The sequence below is a fragment of the Apteryx rowi genome, unplaced genomic scaffold, assembly GCF_003343035.1.
Source record: "Apteryx rowi isolate R43461 unplaced genomic scaffold, aptRow1 scaffold_7, whole genome shotgun sequence".
Taxonomy (NCBI): Eukaryota; Metazoa; Chordata; class Aves; order Apterygiformes; family Apterygidae; genus Apteryx; species Apteryx rowi.
In genome coordinates, this window is record NW_020450982.1 from 3,640,614 (window position 1) to 3,655,604 (window position 14,991).

A 14,991-nucleotide genomic window follows, 5' to 3' on the forward strand; every position below is an offset into this window, starting at 1 on the left:
TTGGATTTTAACATATTCCTCAAGTATGCTTGAACCCACATAACCACAATGTTTTTCAAAATCTGTTGTGTATATTTTGAGGCTTCTAAACTTCCTTAATAACTTGCTCAGCTATTGAAAGTGACTACGCATCAGAGTGGACAGCCATGTCTTGGAAAACTAGCAGGATCATTCGGTTTCAACAGAAGTGTATTGACTGGACCAAAATTATGAAAGAGGTTTTCAAATAAATTGAGCTTTTCTTCATTGTTGCTTCTTTTCCCCAATGTTCTTGGCTTGGCAACAGGAGATAACAGTGAAAAGAACTGGTGTTTATACTGGTGTAAAACTAGAGTAATGAAGTGATTCACATCAAAGATTTCTGCTTGCCCCAAACTTATATGTATGCAGAAAATCTGTGTGTTTATACATCTGTACAGGAAAGAGCTACATTGAAATTAGTCAGGATATATGGTCATGTGACATACAGATCTGTATGGGTAGAATTCATAAAGATCAATAGTAATGAATGGGATGTAGATATATATTTGATGGTTTAATGAGGAATAAATTAGTAATAAAAAGAAATATTTCATAGGCATAGCATGTACTAATTAGTACTTAAGGAATGCGGCTTTCATGATTTTTGGTCAGTTAAATTTATAAACCAAATTAGTATAAGCATGAGGATATGGAAGACTTGATATGACTATTTGCATGGACAAAATAGGACCTGAATAAAAGTGAATGGAATGAAGAAGAAGAATAAAGAAGAATGAATGGAAGTATTTGCAGGAGAGAGCTCATCACTGTTAGGTTGTGATAGGTGGTATCCAAGATAGGCGACATATGAACTTGGGAGTGACCATTATGTGTATTCATCTAGCACCTTTACATCTGAGAATCTCCAATTACTGTAGGACTGTTTTCTGCTTTTTTTCCCACTACATAGGTACATTTACTAATGAGAAGATTTACTGAGCCTCCTAGCAGAGTCTTTGCTGTTGCTGGCTAGAAGCCTCCRCTCCTTCCACCACAGGAGTGTCCTTCCTTCCCATTGCTTTTTTTTTTTTTTTTAAAGAAATAGAGAGCTAAAGAAACTCCTAATACTTAAAAAAAAAAATCCTGGTGAGAGTGGTCTGTGGAGGTCCTTTTCTTGTTTTTACAAACATCCCTCAGAGTCAAAGTTCATCTGATCCATCATACCCAGGCAGAGTTAATCCCAATTTATGACAAGTAGATGGACCAAAATGGGTACTTTCCAGCCCAATTTTCTCTGATTCTACAGCCTTGGGCAAGTTTTGCACTTCAAAAGAGGCTGATCTCCAGATGGAGCTACTCTAGATCCCCTCCCACACCACATGTATCCAAGGGTCTTTCAGCACCATATTAAGCAGCATAACTAATATATGTTGTATGATCCTTCCTTCGTTCTCTCCTCAGGGGCAGAAACGTGTCTAATAGTGTCTTGTTTTGATCTCCCTCATTTTGTGGTTTTGTTTAGCTGTGCTACAGCAGGCATGAATAAACCAGCAAGCCTTGAACTTGGTATGGAAGGTAGGAAGTGAGTCCCTGCTCATCTCCCGCAATATCACAGCAGTGCCATCTGAACCCGCAAGGCTTTGTGGCCTGACCCGGAGCCCCAGTTCAAAAGGTTTTTGTGGATTCTGTGGGCTTGTTTCACCTGCTCGCACAGAGGGTAGGACCTTGTCGTAGAGTCTCATAGCAGCCCTTGAGACAATCCATTTTCTATACAGGCAAGGCCTGCCATGATGGTGGAAAGACGTCATTCATTATCTCAATTAAAAGGCTCCGGATGGTGTTTTAGAGCCGGTTTCCACTGTGCGATTGAGTGCAGTCCAGAGATGCCTGGACGAATTCAAAGCAAGCAAATAATTTACATAACACAAAGCTGTTTTCTGTGGAGATATTAGCTCTGGCCTTGAAATTCATGCAACTGCATTAATGTAGTATCTGAGCTAAAATGCCCTTTAAGCAGAGCCAGCTAAAAGCACATCACAAAACTACATGTAACAGCTTTGAGTCCAAGAGCAAGGGCAAGCCTGAAAATATCCACACTGTGCTGCACTACATGGTGGGGTTGTGCCTTAGGTGCCTTGGGTCCGTGCCAGAGTGGGAAGAGAAAGGCTGAGGCCAAACTGGCGGACAGGTTGGGTGCAGGAAATGAGCACCCATGTCTGGGCACTGGCAAGTCAAAGTCTGTGAGCTCTATGAAGGATTTGCCCACAGATGATGATGGAGACCTCAATTCTGTTGGGCATGTGTTGCCTCCAGCTGTTCACTCTGGCAGGGGAACCTCAAAGAGCCACTGGCACTGTGTTGGTTAACTGAAAGAAAAGGCCATTTCCAGGTTTGGGTGACTTCACCTCACCTTATTCATAGCCCGATTTGTGAACTTTCTTGTGTGTTTTTCTGCAACAACAGTGACATCCAGTGGCCAGCTGGATTTTTCTAGGAAAAGCATGAACCATCAACAGTCTTAGTGATGTGAAGCTCTTATAGTTAAAAAGATTCTGACTGAGGAGTCTAGCTTTTGGTTTTCTTGAAGAATTTCCTTTTTTAGGTCTGATAAAATGGCCTCCATTTTCAATGCAAGCAGAGCACTCTCAAGAAACAGGCTAGAAAGCATACAGTACTCTCTGTTCTCGCAGAGTTTAACCTCTATCCATAACCATCAGAAAGCCAGCATTTTTCTGAGGCATCACTGTGTTTTTGTGCTAGGGTATCACTGCGTTTTTCACTTGTGAGACACCACAGTTTGRTGTTGCTGCCACAATCCAAATAAACCACTAGAAATGGGCTCCTGGAAAAGATGGAAGGAACCAATGTAGTCTGAAATAATTGACTTTGAGGTCAAAACCAGAAGTATCAATCAAGGATCCATATCCTGTCAATTAGAAGATTTGATTTGTTGTTTTCAAGCAGAAAATGAGAGCCTATCTAGAGTCTTCTTAAGCTATTCCATGGGTTTGACAGAGCTGTAGACATTGCCACCAACTTCCCTGGCGTGGTTTAATCTCACACTAGAGCTAGATTATAAATTATTTAACTGTTTAGAGCCACTCCTGTACAAMCTATAAGAACGGGGGGAACCTAATGAAATGATTGGACATTAGGTTCCAAACAAACATGCAGTTTCATATAGTGCATAAYGACATTGTAGACTCATCACCACAGGATATTGTGGAAGCCAAATTCATAAATGAGGCCAAAGAGGGATTAGACAAATTCTGTAAGGGTGGTCTGTTAGAGGCTATTAAATACGATGGTCCAGTTTGGGAAGTCACAAAACTTCTGATTGCCAGAGTCTGTGATGGTTTACTAGGGTTCTTACCACTATTTATTTCTTGCAGAAGGCTACTGAGTGCATCCTTATCACCTGCCAGGAGCCTTTGCATAAGAAAGGCAAAGTCACTGCATTTCTTACTACTGGCTGGGTCCTAAGAAAGGTTGAGATCCCATAAGATTGGGTCCTTCCTGGGCTATGCCTCAGAAGTGTTTTCACAAATTAGATGTGATATTCAGCGTGCAGAAAGCTATTTTGCTGACTGAGGAGTTTTTCCAAGGTTTGAAACTGCTCTGAACTGAGACTTCATCAAATCACTGCAGGTGTTTTAGTAACATGTTCACGGTTATCTTCTTTGCAGACAACAAGCCTGGAGCAGGGAGGTATGGAAACAAGTTCTCTCTCCCCCAACCCCAACTGCTGCCTGACTTTGGCAAGCAAATCCTTATTCATTCCAGACTAGTTCAGGATGGCTCAGGGGATTTGCGATGGGATATGAAACACTTCGCTCTGAGGTTACCTGCCCAAAGCCAGCTGTCGGGACTTTAGCATGGTTGCTGTCCTGGGAGCTGGTCAGTGGCTTACATGAAAAGAGTTGGTAACTTTGGTTTGAACGGGAGCGTGTTGTCTACTTCAGCCAGTCTCCAAGCACAGTAATTGGGCATCTTGAGCAAAAAGAGAGACTGTATTTTTTTACTGATTTCCTCATTACTAGAGGTGTTGATGACACTCCGGAAAAAATGTACATAAAGGCAGTGCATTTCATGCCAGACCATCTGCACAAAGGTGCTCTGATGGTCCTATCTGGTTGAGCCAGTCCCAGAGATGTTTCAAGCACCCTGAGAAGACTCTTAGAGATGTTCAGTATTTTCTGGATTTTCCTCAGGCTCATCTCTTCTCCTGCTGCACTGCTGGGACGGGTTAAGTTCACAGGATTTTGTATATTGCGGATGGTCATGTGAGGGACACAGAGACATTTCCCCTGTCACATGACTCCAGGGAGGAGACATGCCTCCAGTCACACCTTATGTCACATCTTTGAATAGAAAGGGGTGCTCCCAACCAAGTAATAAGGTGAGGAATGTGCACCTTAAAAAAAAAWAATAATAATAATAGAAATCCCATCTAATAATGATGTTCTGTAAGAGGGAAAAATGCAAGTAACCATCTGCTATACAATGTCTTAGGACTGAGCAAGCCACAAAAAGCAGTTTTTACTCACAGTAAAGCCTGAGAACAAAATAACAGGCAAACCTTTGTTTCAGTTCTGCCCACGTGGTTTTTCTCCTACAAATATCTTGTCCTGAGAGGCTGGCCAGCTCATACCAGCAAACACAACAAATACATTCTAGAAAATGAACATTTCAAATCCATAGACTTTGGTGTTTACCTGTCAAAAGACCTTTTCCTTCAATTTAAACATGCTTACTGTTGTCAGGAGGGGATTGAACTCGTCATATCTCAAAGACACAGGGCTGAGGTAATAAGCTATTGTGAAATACTCATCTACCTCCCTCTGCCCTTTAAACTTCAAATCTTGATGTGTGTTATTTCCTAAAGAATATATACTGAAAGGGTCATCCTCTGTTGGACTTTGTCTGTGTGGGAAACTCCTCTAATGTCATGTAAAAAAAGTTAGAGTATGAAATTACCAAAAAGGTTCCACAACCAACCATAGCACATTGTCAAGCATGGATGAACGCAGCTCCCCAAAGCCTACCTTGCAAACTCTAGTATAGAAAGAAAGGTGGGRGTTCGGGTCAGCAGAGGGAAGGATGGGGAAGAAGGATGGAGGGGCACCATGTAGTGTTTAGGAGCTTCTGGGCAGTGGTAGGGCATCTTGATGGGCTCTTATGCTGTGTCTGACAGATGCTGAGTCTAAAGTAACTGTTGAAACTTTCTTGGTCAATGGAGAGAGAACTGCCCAGAGGGCAAGAGCCCTTCCTAGAAAAGGTAGTTTCATTGAGATAGTGGAATGAATTGCTCTGTGGAGGTGCCTCTCCTCTCAAAGGATAACAGTGAGACTATCTTAGTCTAGTCACTTAATTTTCTAAATGTCTAAATGCTAATGTCTAAATGTCTAAATGCAATGTCTAAATGTTTTAAATGTCTAAAGCAGAGATGAATCCTGCCTTGAGTGCTCRGCGTTGCTGTGGTCTGACACAGAGGCCAAACAAAACACTTGGGAGGTGACCTCACTTTTGTTCTTGCTTGTGTTATTTTTCTTAATTTAAGTGAAACAGCTGGTTTAGACTTGAGGAAAGTTCGAGCTTTGTGTGGAAAAAGGCATTTTATTGGATTCTTCATCATATACTTAGGGCAAGTCTGTTCAGGAAAGTATGTAAAGACTTCCAAGATATAATTGAACTGAATGGATGAGCCCATGTGACAGCACTGTGTAGGGACATCAGCTTGGGTCTGAAACCAGAAAGCTATGCCAGTACAGCACCAGTGCCAAACTGATAAGGTCTGGGGAGAGACTCCAGTCCCATCTCATGCTGAGCAAGTTGAGGTCTCCATGAGTTGCCCTCCAAGCCACTTCCAGAGGAGGACCTCCAGTGTGTGATATTTGGGTGCCTCCAAATTAGTTCCATTCACTCAACAGAAAGGTTGCTCAAGGAGGGTAGGCAGAGAGGAAGAATTGAAGGGGAAAGACATGAAGAAAGAACTGAACAGTTTTTATTACATCGAGGAGCAGCAAGAAAACAGAACAAGGTTGTGCAAGCCTGTCCATCCTTCAGAAAGATGCTCTGAGTGTAGTATTGCACTGCAGTTCTCAAAGAGACCCCAGGGAAACAAAAGTCTGCACTCTACAACCCTTGTGTCAGTCTGGAATAACCCCCTCAACTTTTGGCCTGTAGTCGCTCCGCTCTCCACCCGGCTGCAGTATGGCCCTTCTCCAGAGCATATTCTGTAACTGCTCATGGTGACAGGGTGAGAGAGGGGATTACACGCAAGGAAAGAATGAAGGAGAGAGCCATGGGGGGATTGCTGGACGTTCAAAGTAATGCACATTTGGGCCTTTTATGTTTTATTGCTTTGCTTCCCGTGGCTGTGTCCGAAAGCAGCTATGAGTCAGTTCCTCACAACTGCAGAGAATAACAACATCAAACAAGAGAGGGAAAATGATTTCTCCATCTGCCTTGGAGAAGGGGTGGCATGATGTAAGGAGGTTATGATGAAAGCCTGCTTTACAAGACCATTGCACATAGTTTGTACAGAAGAACTGCTTTTTAAGGCATGTTTTGGACTCAGAAATTCCTGCCAAGATAGAGAAGGAAGAAAGGCTTGTTCCCTGCATCTGCAGCTCTCCTCCCCAGCTTTTTGCATAATGCTGAGATTTCCAAGTGCAAAACCGTGTCCTGCAGCATAGCCAAAGCCAGCAACCTTGGGTGACAGCCTGTGTTACTTTTCTAAAAGATGACGCACAGAGTTCCCAGTTTAGTCTGAGCATATTGCACTCTCCTTTCTGTGGGAGRCCCTTGGTATAGTATCAACAGGCCTAGCGGGGGTCAGGTTGGTCTCTGAGGCTGCTTAGTTTCTGCGTGGTGCCATTGCACTCACTCATGAGCTTGTCTTTCAACATCCATTGTGTTTGGGTGCTGTTACTGCCCAGGAGTAGCCCCAGCACTCTCATTTATGTTGCTGTACCTTTTTAAGCCGCTTTTTCTCTTTGGAAATCCCAGCCTGCCACTCTAGATTTGAACCCACTTTTGTTGAATGTGGTCTGCTGGGAGGGTGTTCAGGCTGGCCAGTTTGGATGCATTTGTGAGGCTGATGAGCACGCTGTATCCCCCGTCCCCTGGCATGGTGTATGTGCCAACCTGTTGCATATTAACCTGGGGAGAGGGGGAACACTGGGGTCCTCTTAGCTCTTCTCAGAACCACCCCCTTGGATCCCAACCAACATGAACTTTGTGTTGCTAGTAAAATCTAAGATGAAATTTTCATTCAATTCTAACATCTTATTAATCATACCACCCATCTAATCTGTTACTTGGTGTCATTTTTTTACACTTAGAACATAGTTCACTTCGGAAGGCTACTAAGAGGGAGGAAAAACCTTTAGATACCTCTAGGTCCAAGCTGCAAAAGTAGAATCTGTGTTCAAATCCAGCTTTTATCTCGTCAGATATTGATTCAAGGCAATCCTTAGTTCTAGAGTGAGATTTTAGGAAAGAAAGAGGTTTAGGAAGAGAAAGAAACAATCTCTGGAGCAGTAGCAGTCTAAATATGAGTCACCATGAGAAAAAGAGAGAAAAGGACTCCAGTTTTTAAAGGATGATACTCATTAGTAAAGAATGGTTTGATGCAGGGATAGAAGCAGTTGTGATGCTGGATGGGGAGCGGAAGGGAAAGAGAAATTTGGAGGGTTTATCTACAAAACTGGTTCCCCATTACATGTCTGGGACATCTGCCATAGCAGAAAATAGTAGTGTGGGATGTCATGTTGCTCCCCCAGTAAATTCATGCGGTTGTTCTGAGATAGCTGGGTAAGAGTGGAATGCTGTAATGGAGAAATTAGCAATTCCAGATCACGTTTATTGCCTGGACTTCTTACTGCAACTTCTTACCACAGCTTCTTCTTGATGTGTTTGTCAGCCTCCAAAATGTTCAGTTAGACCTGTCTCAGAGTAAGAGAAACAGCATACGTTATAGGCAACGAGCAAAGAAACCAGTAAATATTTGTCCCTGTTATGAACATGCAGCTCTTGGCATTTGAATTTTTGCCTACTTTAGTTCTTGTGAAGTCTAACTGCCATAAACACTCTGGTGGTGCCAAGAGCCTTGAAAATCAGTGTCAAGAGAGAAACAGGAATAGAGATTGCCGACTCCTGATTGCAAAGCAGCCCAAGGTCTAAATGGCAACAAAACGTTATACATAACGTCTGATTCACTGTGTGGAGAATGTAAAGAATTGAGACCTCCCGACACAGTTTACATTGGCCCTTTTTATGACTAATTGTGCAGAAAATAGCTCTGCTTGTAGTGTGCATGGAAACAGTTCAGGTTTCTGCTGCATGTCAGCTAATGGGCTAGCAAGGCTTTTTTAGCACAACTTCAAAGGCTCTGGCAATGGAGGTCCTTTGTGAGGGAATTATCTCCTGCTCCTTTGTACCCCTTTATCCCTCTAAGCCATGGAACAAAGAATTGTGAAACGAAGAGACAAAGTAATTTGTAGTAGATCTCTAGACCCAGATAAAGCACACAACATTTGCTTAGAAACATTTCTCCTGCTTCTGTCATCAAAACAAGATTGTATTTTTGTGTGTAGGAACACACAACTTCATTTAACTTTTCACGGATGCAACCTTATGCTTAGATATGCTATTGTTGGGGTTACCAAGATGTCTAAAATGGTAATGGAGAGTTTTCGTTTCTGTGGTCAATTAGAAAATATGTGGTTGTGAGTGTTAGAGTTGGCTGAGAAGTGTATTTCTTTTCCCCCAGGATATTTCACCAAGAAAGGAAGAAAATGTATTTCTTCAGCAGTTTGTGTCTGGCGTATGTGTGTGTGTGCACACTTTAAGGAAACCGTGTATTTTCCAACTCTTAGTTAAAAACAAAACCAAAGTGGCATATTCTTTCTCTCTTTCAGTGAAAAACGAAACCTTGGGGAGATAAGGAAATGCATTACCTGCATCTGCTTTGTGTATCCAAAGCACAATTCCCAACCAAAAAGAAAAAAAAATCAGGGATGGAAGATGTTTGATTAATATTAGCAACTATGCTGTATAATGTGTTCCTCCAGTGTCTCCAGTCTATAGATTGTCTGTCTCAGAAAAACAAGACTTGAGCTAAAGGAAGAAAGTCTTGGCCCCATCAGATTTAATGCAGAATTCCTATTGAGTGCAGAGAGCCACACCAGCCAGCTCATTGCATTTGTGTTCAGACTCTGAAATGACTCTGTGTTTAGTACTGGGTCTTGTCCTCAAGCAAATCCCATGAGTATCTGCATATCCTTAGAGGACGGAAGGACTTCATTCAGGCCTGTTCTGTTGAGCTTCATTCAGTAAATGAGAGCAAATTTAAGATATAAGTAGGAGCAACCTGAGACTTGTTAACTAGATATTTTATTCCAACATTCTATTTAAGAGTACATTGGACACTCGTGCTGTACAGTTTGCCTTGTATCATCACGAATTTTCTATGTACAAATGCATAATGGACTGATGCTTTAGTATTATATTTTGCTTGCAGGAAATATATATTTTTTTAACTTAAACTCTTAGAGACTTTACAGTACATCTGCATGCCCAAGTACAGACTTACTCTTTAAGTCCTTATCTAGAAAATCTTTCTTGTCTGCTTTCTCTTCTCTTTCTATATTTGCATGGAATTCCCAAGGCAATCAGTATTCTGACCTCTTGGATCCAGTTTTCATCTGCTGTCAAGGTAAATTTGGTTAAGACTGCAGCAGTAGTTTATCCAGGTTCAGACTGAAGAGGGAATAATGACACAGAAGCAAGAGCATTCTTCTGTCTCTCTAATCTCTCAGCTCTGTCTCTAGATACACAAACTTTTCAATAGCTATACCTTCTTCAAATTTTTCCCTTTTGTAATGAAAATTTCCAGGCAAAGAAACTTCAGAAAGTTGTTAGCAGAAGCGTATGTGTGTGTGTGTGTGTGTGTGTGTATTTACATATACACAGTTACTAATTTTTGTGCAGGACAGTAAATGAAACCCACTGATGTTATAAAAAAATCTGGCAATTATTATATGTTTTGTTTGCACATCCTTACATTTGGGCAGCCAGACGCAAGGACTTGATGTTTTTCACAGATCTAATCCATACTAAACTTAAGTGTCTTTCAGTGTACTCGTTAAATTGGTTCTCATTACATGGAATCTGCTATCAAAAGCATTACATGCTATCTGCTATCTTGTTGTCAGTATTTAACAAATGAATTCTTATCTCATGTTATGTGTGACCAAGTAGGGTCATTCTATATGGGAAATTTTCTTATGGAAAATTTTTGGGGGCTTTAAAACTGGAAAGAATAATTATGATGATCTTGGCAGCAGAAGGCAGACCAAGACATTTCTCACAGGARTTCTTTAACCCTGGAATTACAGCAATGACAAGAACGTTTTCAGGTTTCACTCTGCCAACCTGCACTGGACCTCCTAAGTGCCATCTTTCTCCTCAGACCTTCCTGTTCCAGCTATCTCTTTCTGATCCTGTGAAGCTCTTTGCCACAAGATGCTCTGAATGCTGCATGTTTCTATGGGTCCAAGAGGAGACTGGACATGTTTAAGGTAGAGAATGCCACAGAGCAGAGAATGAATTGGTACCACATCCAGCTCRTTTGTTCTTCTGCCACGGGTGGTGAGGCGAGAACGTGTGAGAAGTATCACATACGTTTACCATGTTTTTACATTTTTCCCTAGGCATTCACCTTTATATCGGGCTATTTGACTTTTGGTCAGATTGAATATGTCTGCTCTTATGTTCTTCTGTTATTCACCCTCTGCTCTGCTCCATCTTTCCTGCTGGCTGCTCCTCCATCTGCCTGGTCAGCTACCATTGTTGGGAGGTCATTAGCACTGGGCAGGAGAGGCTGGAGAGGCTATTGATAGCAGCATCCTGTGCTGGTTTTGACATGCATATTTTCAGTTTTGCCATCACAGAGCTAGAGCATGATTTCAAGTTGCTTGTATTATTCACAATGAAATAATGAGTTGGCCACAATAGTGTTTCTATGAGGTAAAATAAAGATGGATACAAAAACAAACACAATATGGGAATTCTGATTGAGGAGAAGACAATTAGAAAGACAGAACCAGTCAGTATAAAAATCCTGCAATCCAGCAAAAAGAATATATTAACAGGAGAAGCTGAAGGTGAAAAGGATGGCGATTTACCAGATGTATATGGGATAATGCAAATAGGAAAATTTTATGCTGAGCCTGAAGGTAAAGCTTTGCAAAGACCTGTTAATGCAATTTSCTGAGTTTTTAAAGCTTCAGACTGTGTTTTACGTGTGTGGAATAGAGAATTATTTGGAGGTCAGCTTGAAGTTATTTCTTTCTTTTTGTCATTTGTTGAACTGGGGCATTGAAAACACTTTAATACGTGTTGAATTGTGGACCTGAAATGAAATTATCTGTGTTTTGCATTCAAGTTTTTAATGAAGATTTTCATTTATTCGGAGTTGTGGGGGCTTTTTGCAAAAATGGGAAGMGATACTTTGCTGTTCCTTCATGTTAAGAAAGGCAAAATTGAAGAAATAAGTTTTGAGCTTGGAGCAAAGGGTAAGGAGGTTTGTGATATGGGAATTCAGTCTATAGTCTCAGAAAAGGTCCTGGGAATGTTCTCTGTGCTGCCCAGATGGATATTACCTCAGCAGGAACTTCCTCCTTTCCCCCATAATTTCAGTCCAATTTCAACACAAGGTCCCAAATACTTGGAGAGCAGTTCCCAAATGAATGGCATGACAGAGGACTGAACGTCTCAGGATAACTTACCATGTGAAAACACGTATCTTATCACATTTACATTTCTGGTTTGACTCCGTCTCAGTTCAGTAATGAACTGCATTTGAAACCAAAGGCTGCTATATCAAGAAATCTCTTGTTGGGCAGGTGTCCGCATGATAAATATTGTTGTCACTAACATATACCTGTGCCAGTTCTGAAGTGTTTTGGTTTTGATGTTTTGGGTTTGCTGTAAGGCAGAAAGCAAAGTTCTCTGTTCATCCAGAAAAGGAGTGGAAAACATGCTAGACAGTCCATGTTTTCCTCTGCATTCATGCACAGCAGAAGATCACCAAGCCAACAAGTTAGCAGCTTTGATCATGGTCTCAGCACAGAGGGCAAGAACGGGAAGGCCAGAAGGTTATCGCGTTTTGGGATTCTCAGGGCTTTGCTGAGAAGCTGACATTGCTGACAGTCCATTCATTTTGTGGATGAGAATTCAGAGCTGTTGCCTAGTTACTTTTTTTCTTTGTTTAAAGCACTTAAAATTGGATTCTTTTTTACTGTCATGATGTCAAAGATTTGCTGGATTCAGGACAATCATTTCCATTAAGAAATCTCTTGGCATTTAAGACTCCAGTTAAGGGAAACTAAACCATTGAAACATGGACACAGAAATATCTTTGACCTTGACACCTTTGACCTTGACTCCACAATGTCACTTTGCCAATGACAGAATCGGGGCCTTTGTTTGGCTTGGCCACTACATTAAAAACCAGGATATGATCAAATCCAGTTAATCACTCACAAATGTCTTGTTGCTTGAATCTCTGAGTGTGTGTAACACATTTTTGGGACTGCTCTCTGCTCCTTTGGCTTTTGTTATAAGCAAGTTAGGGGAAAATCAAATTTTGAGTTTTCTTAAAAGGAAGTGGAGGAATCCTGGAACGCGTTAGGGCCTTGCAAATGTACGTTTAATCATTTAAAGAAAAGTCTTTTGGCTAAAAGCGCTTACCAGTGCTTGCAAGTTACAGTAAAAGCCATACAACTACATCATTCTCACAACTGATATGAATTAGCGCCCTTGTTGGCAATGTAAGCAAAAAGACCCAGGCTTAAGGAAAACTGGTGACTGAATTACCCTCAAATCCATAGTGACTTTCTTTGTGCAGTATAGGTAAAGTGTCATAGAGTTGATTCTGCTCACAGTTACACTGGCTTCCTTATATAGTGATATGAATAGAGAGAGTCTCAGGCATGTCCTGTTGGCCTTGTTTTTTCTATGAAAAGCATTTGGTTCTGCTATAGTGTGGCATTTGGTTCTGCTATGAAGCCAGGCAGTTACGGGCATCTCCTGCAAGCACGTACACTGTGCTTCTCGCAGACACAAGTTCTCCAAGCAGCAGGTTTAAAGCAAATTAAAGAGCATATTTTTACACATGACATGTGGTGAAACACTCTGCCACAAGATGTTACAGAGGCARAAAGTACATGGAGGCAGAGAATTAAGCACATTCATGGTGAATTGTTCTACTCAGAGCTGGCAGTTAGACATGATGGCCTGGATGTAAATGGGGATCATCCAACCATTCAGAGCTAGGAGCTAAGAGGACATTATGGGGGAAGATCATTTTGTCCTTTTTCCAGTTTCATTCGTGTATGTATTTATATACATTTAACATTCGCTGTGGGCCACACTTGGAGACAGGTTATTGGGCTATGTGGACCCTCGATCTGACCTAGTAGTGGAGTTCCTGTGTTCTTACTTTATATCATCTCTAACATATCCTGAAAACAATGTGGGACTCTGACAATAAGTTGAAAGCTCTGGAGGGATTACACTGCCTTACTGAGTCTGTATCCAAAGACCTTTGAGGATTCCCATTGACTCCAGTAGGATTTGCTTCAGAGCTCAAGTGTATAGGATTCCCTTAGGTAAACTCTTTCAAGGCCCATACATGTTACGATACTTATTGGGCTCTTTGTTACTTCTGTGAATAGGAATGCAACCTTTACACTTCTAGCAAAGTGCCTTGATTTACAGGACTAAATCTTTACATTTGGGGAGAGATAAGGTTACCATCCCAGCTCTTCCCGACCTTGCTGTGCAGGTGGCTGAATGGTTGATGAAGCAGTGGCTGAACCACTGCCATCTGTAAGCCGATGTTTTAGGTAGATAAGCACTGAGCTGCACGTAGAACAGCTTCAGAGCTACTTCATAAGCAGATGTTTGTGAGTGATGACGGGCAGGGTGGACATCTGGGGCTGTAAGTTGTTCCAATACATGAGTCAAAGCCCTAGCAATCTTCTTTTCACCACTGCAGGGTCATTCTAATATCCATGTTAGAAGTTCATTTGCTGCGGTGGAAGACAGTCCTAGCAATTTGGAGACTCCTGTACARTAAAGTACTGTTTAAAAAAAAAAATTAATCTAGACTTTCTTTTATCTACCCAGTCCCTTGACCACGTGAGGGGAGGGAAAGGAATATGGGATGAAAGGAGCCCATATCAGGCTGTACGCTGGCTACTCTCTTGCCCACTGCCAAAGGCTACAGTGGGCTAAGCTGTGAATAGTTGAGTCTGAACTCCAACAGATTTCATGATGTGACTTTCCTGCTTTTTGAGATAGTCTAGCTTCTGGTAACCTTGTCTCCCAAGCCTGTTGTTCCAAAAGGAGGAAAATCAAATGAGTGAGAGGCAGTTTAATTGACAGTGCTATTTTCTACCTGTATTTTAGGTCACTTCCTGGGTAACAACACTGTGATTGATGTACTGAGACAAGCAGGATTTGAAGTGGAGCACACCCCTCCTGGACAACCAATTGGAAAGTAAGCAGCTCCCCACATATTATTAAGCCACTTCTTATCTCCTTTTCTTTATTCTCTTCCTCTTTCTATGACTAAGCAAGATACTGTGTTAACAGAGGAAGAGGGTGAAGCCATGAGGTACCTCCCTTTCCCATCCAAGTTCCAGATAAAAAGTGCACTGTAAAGCATCCATAGAGTATGTTTGGAAACACATGGATCCTCACTGGCTGTTTTTGAACGTGTGAACGTTATCCATGTCACAGCTGCTTAACTGTACCAGATCAGAACCACCACAGACTCTTTCTGTCTTAGAAGAACATCTTGTTCTGGTCAGTTCCTCCTRTTTGGTCATTTCTTCTCTTTGGGGATTTAAGTTGCCTCTGCATTGCAGGATAGTAGAGTGCCACCAACCTTGTTTTTCACACCTTTCCATGCCAGGCTGCTCTTCTTCAGGTAGGATTTCAGTTTTACCCGAAAGA

General features: G+C 41.7%; 1 protein-coding gene across 1 annotated transcript in view; it reads left to right on the forward strand.

The window, feature by feature from the left end:
- Positions 1-14,991, forward strand: part of TRABD2B (TraB domain containing 2B) — a 302,708-nt gene that overhangs the window by 239,657 nt on the left and 48,060 nt on the right. The window contains exon 4 of the mRNA XM_026086667.1: positions 14,443-14,533. Coding sequence (XP_025942452.1) covers positions 14,443-14,533 — 91 coding nt within the window. The remainder of the gene's footprint in view (positions 1-14,442; positions 14,534-14,991) is intronic.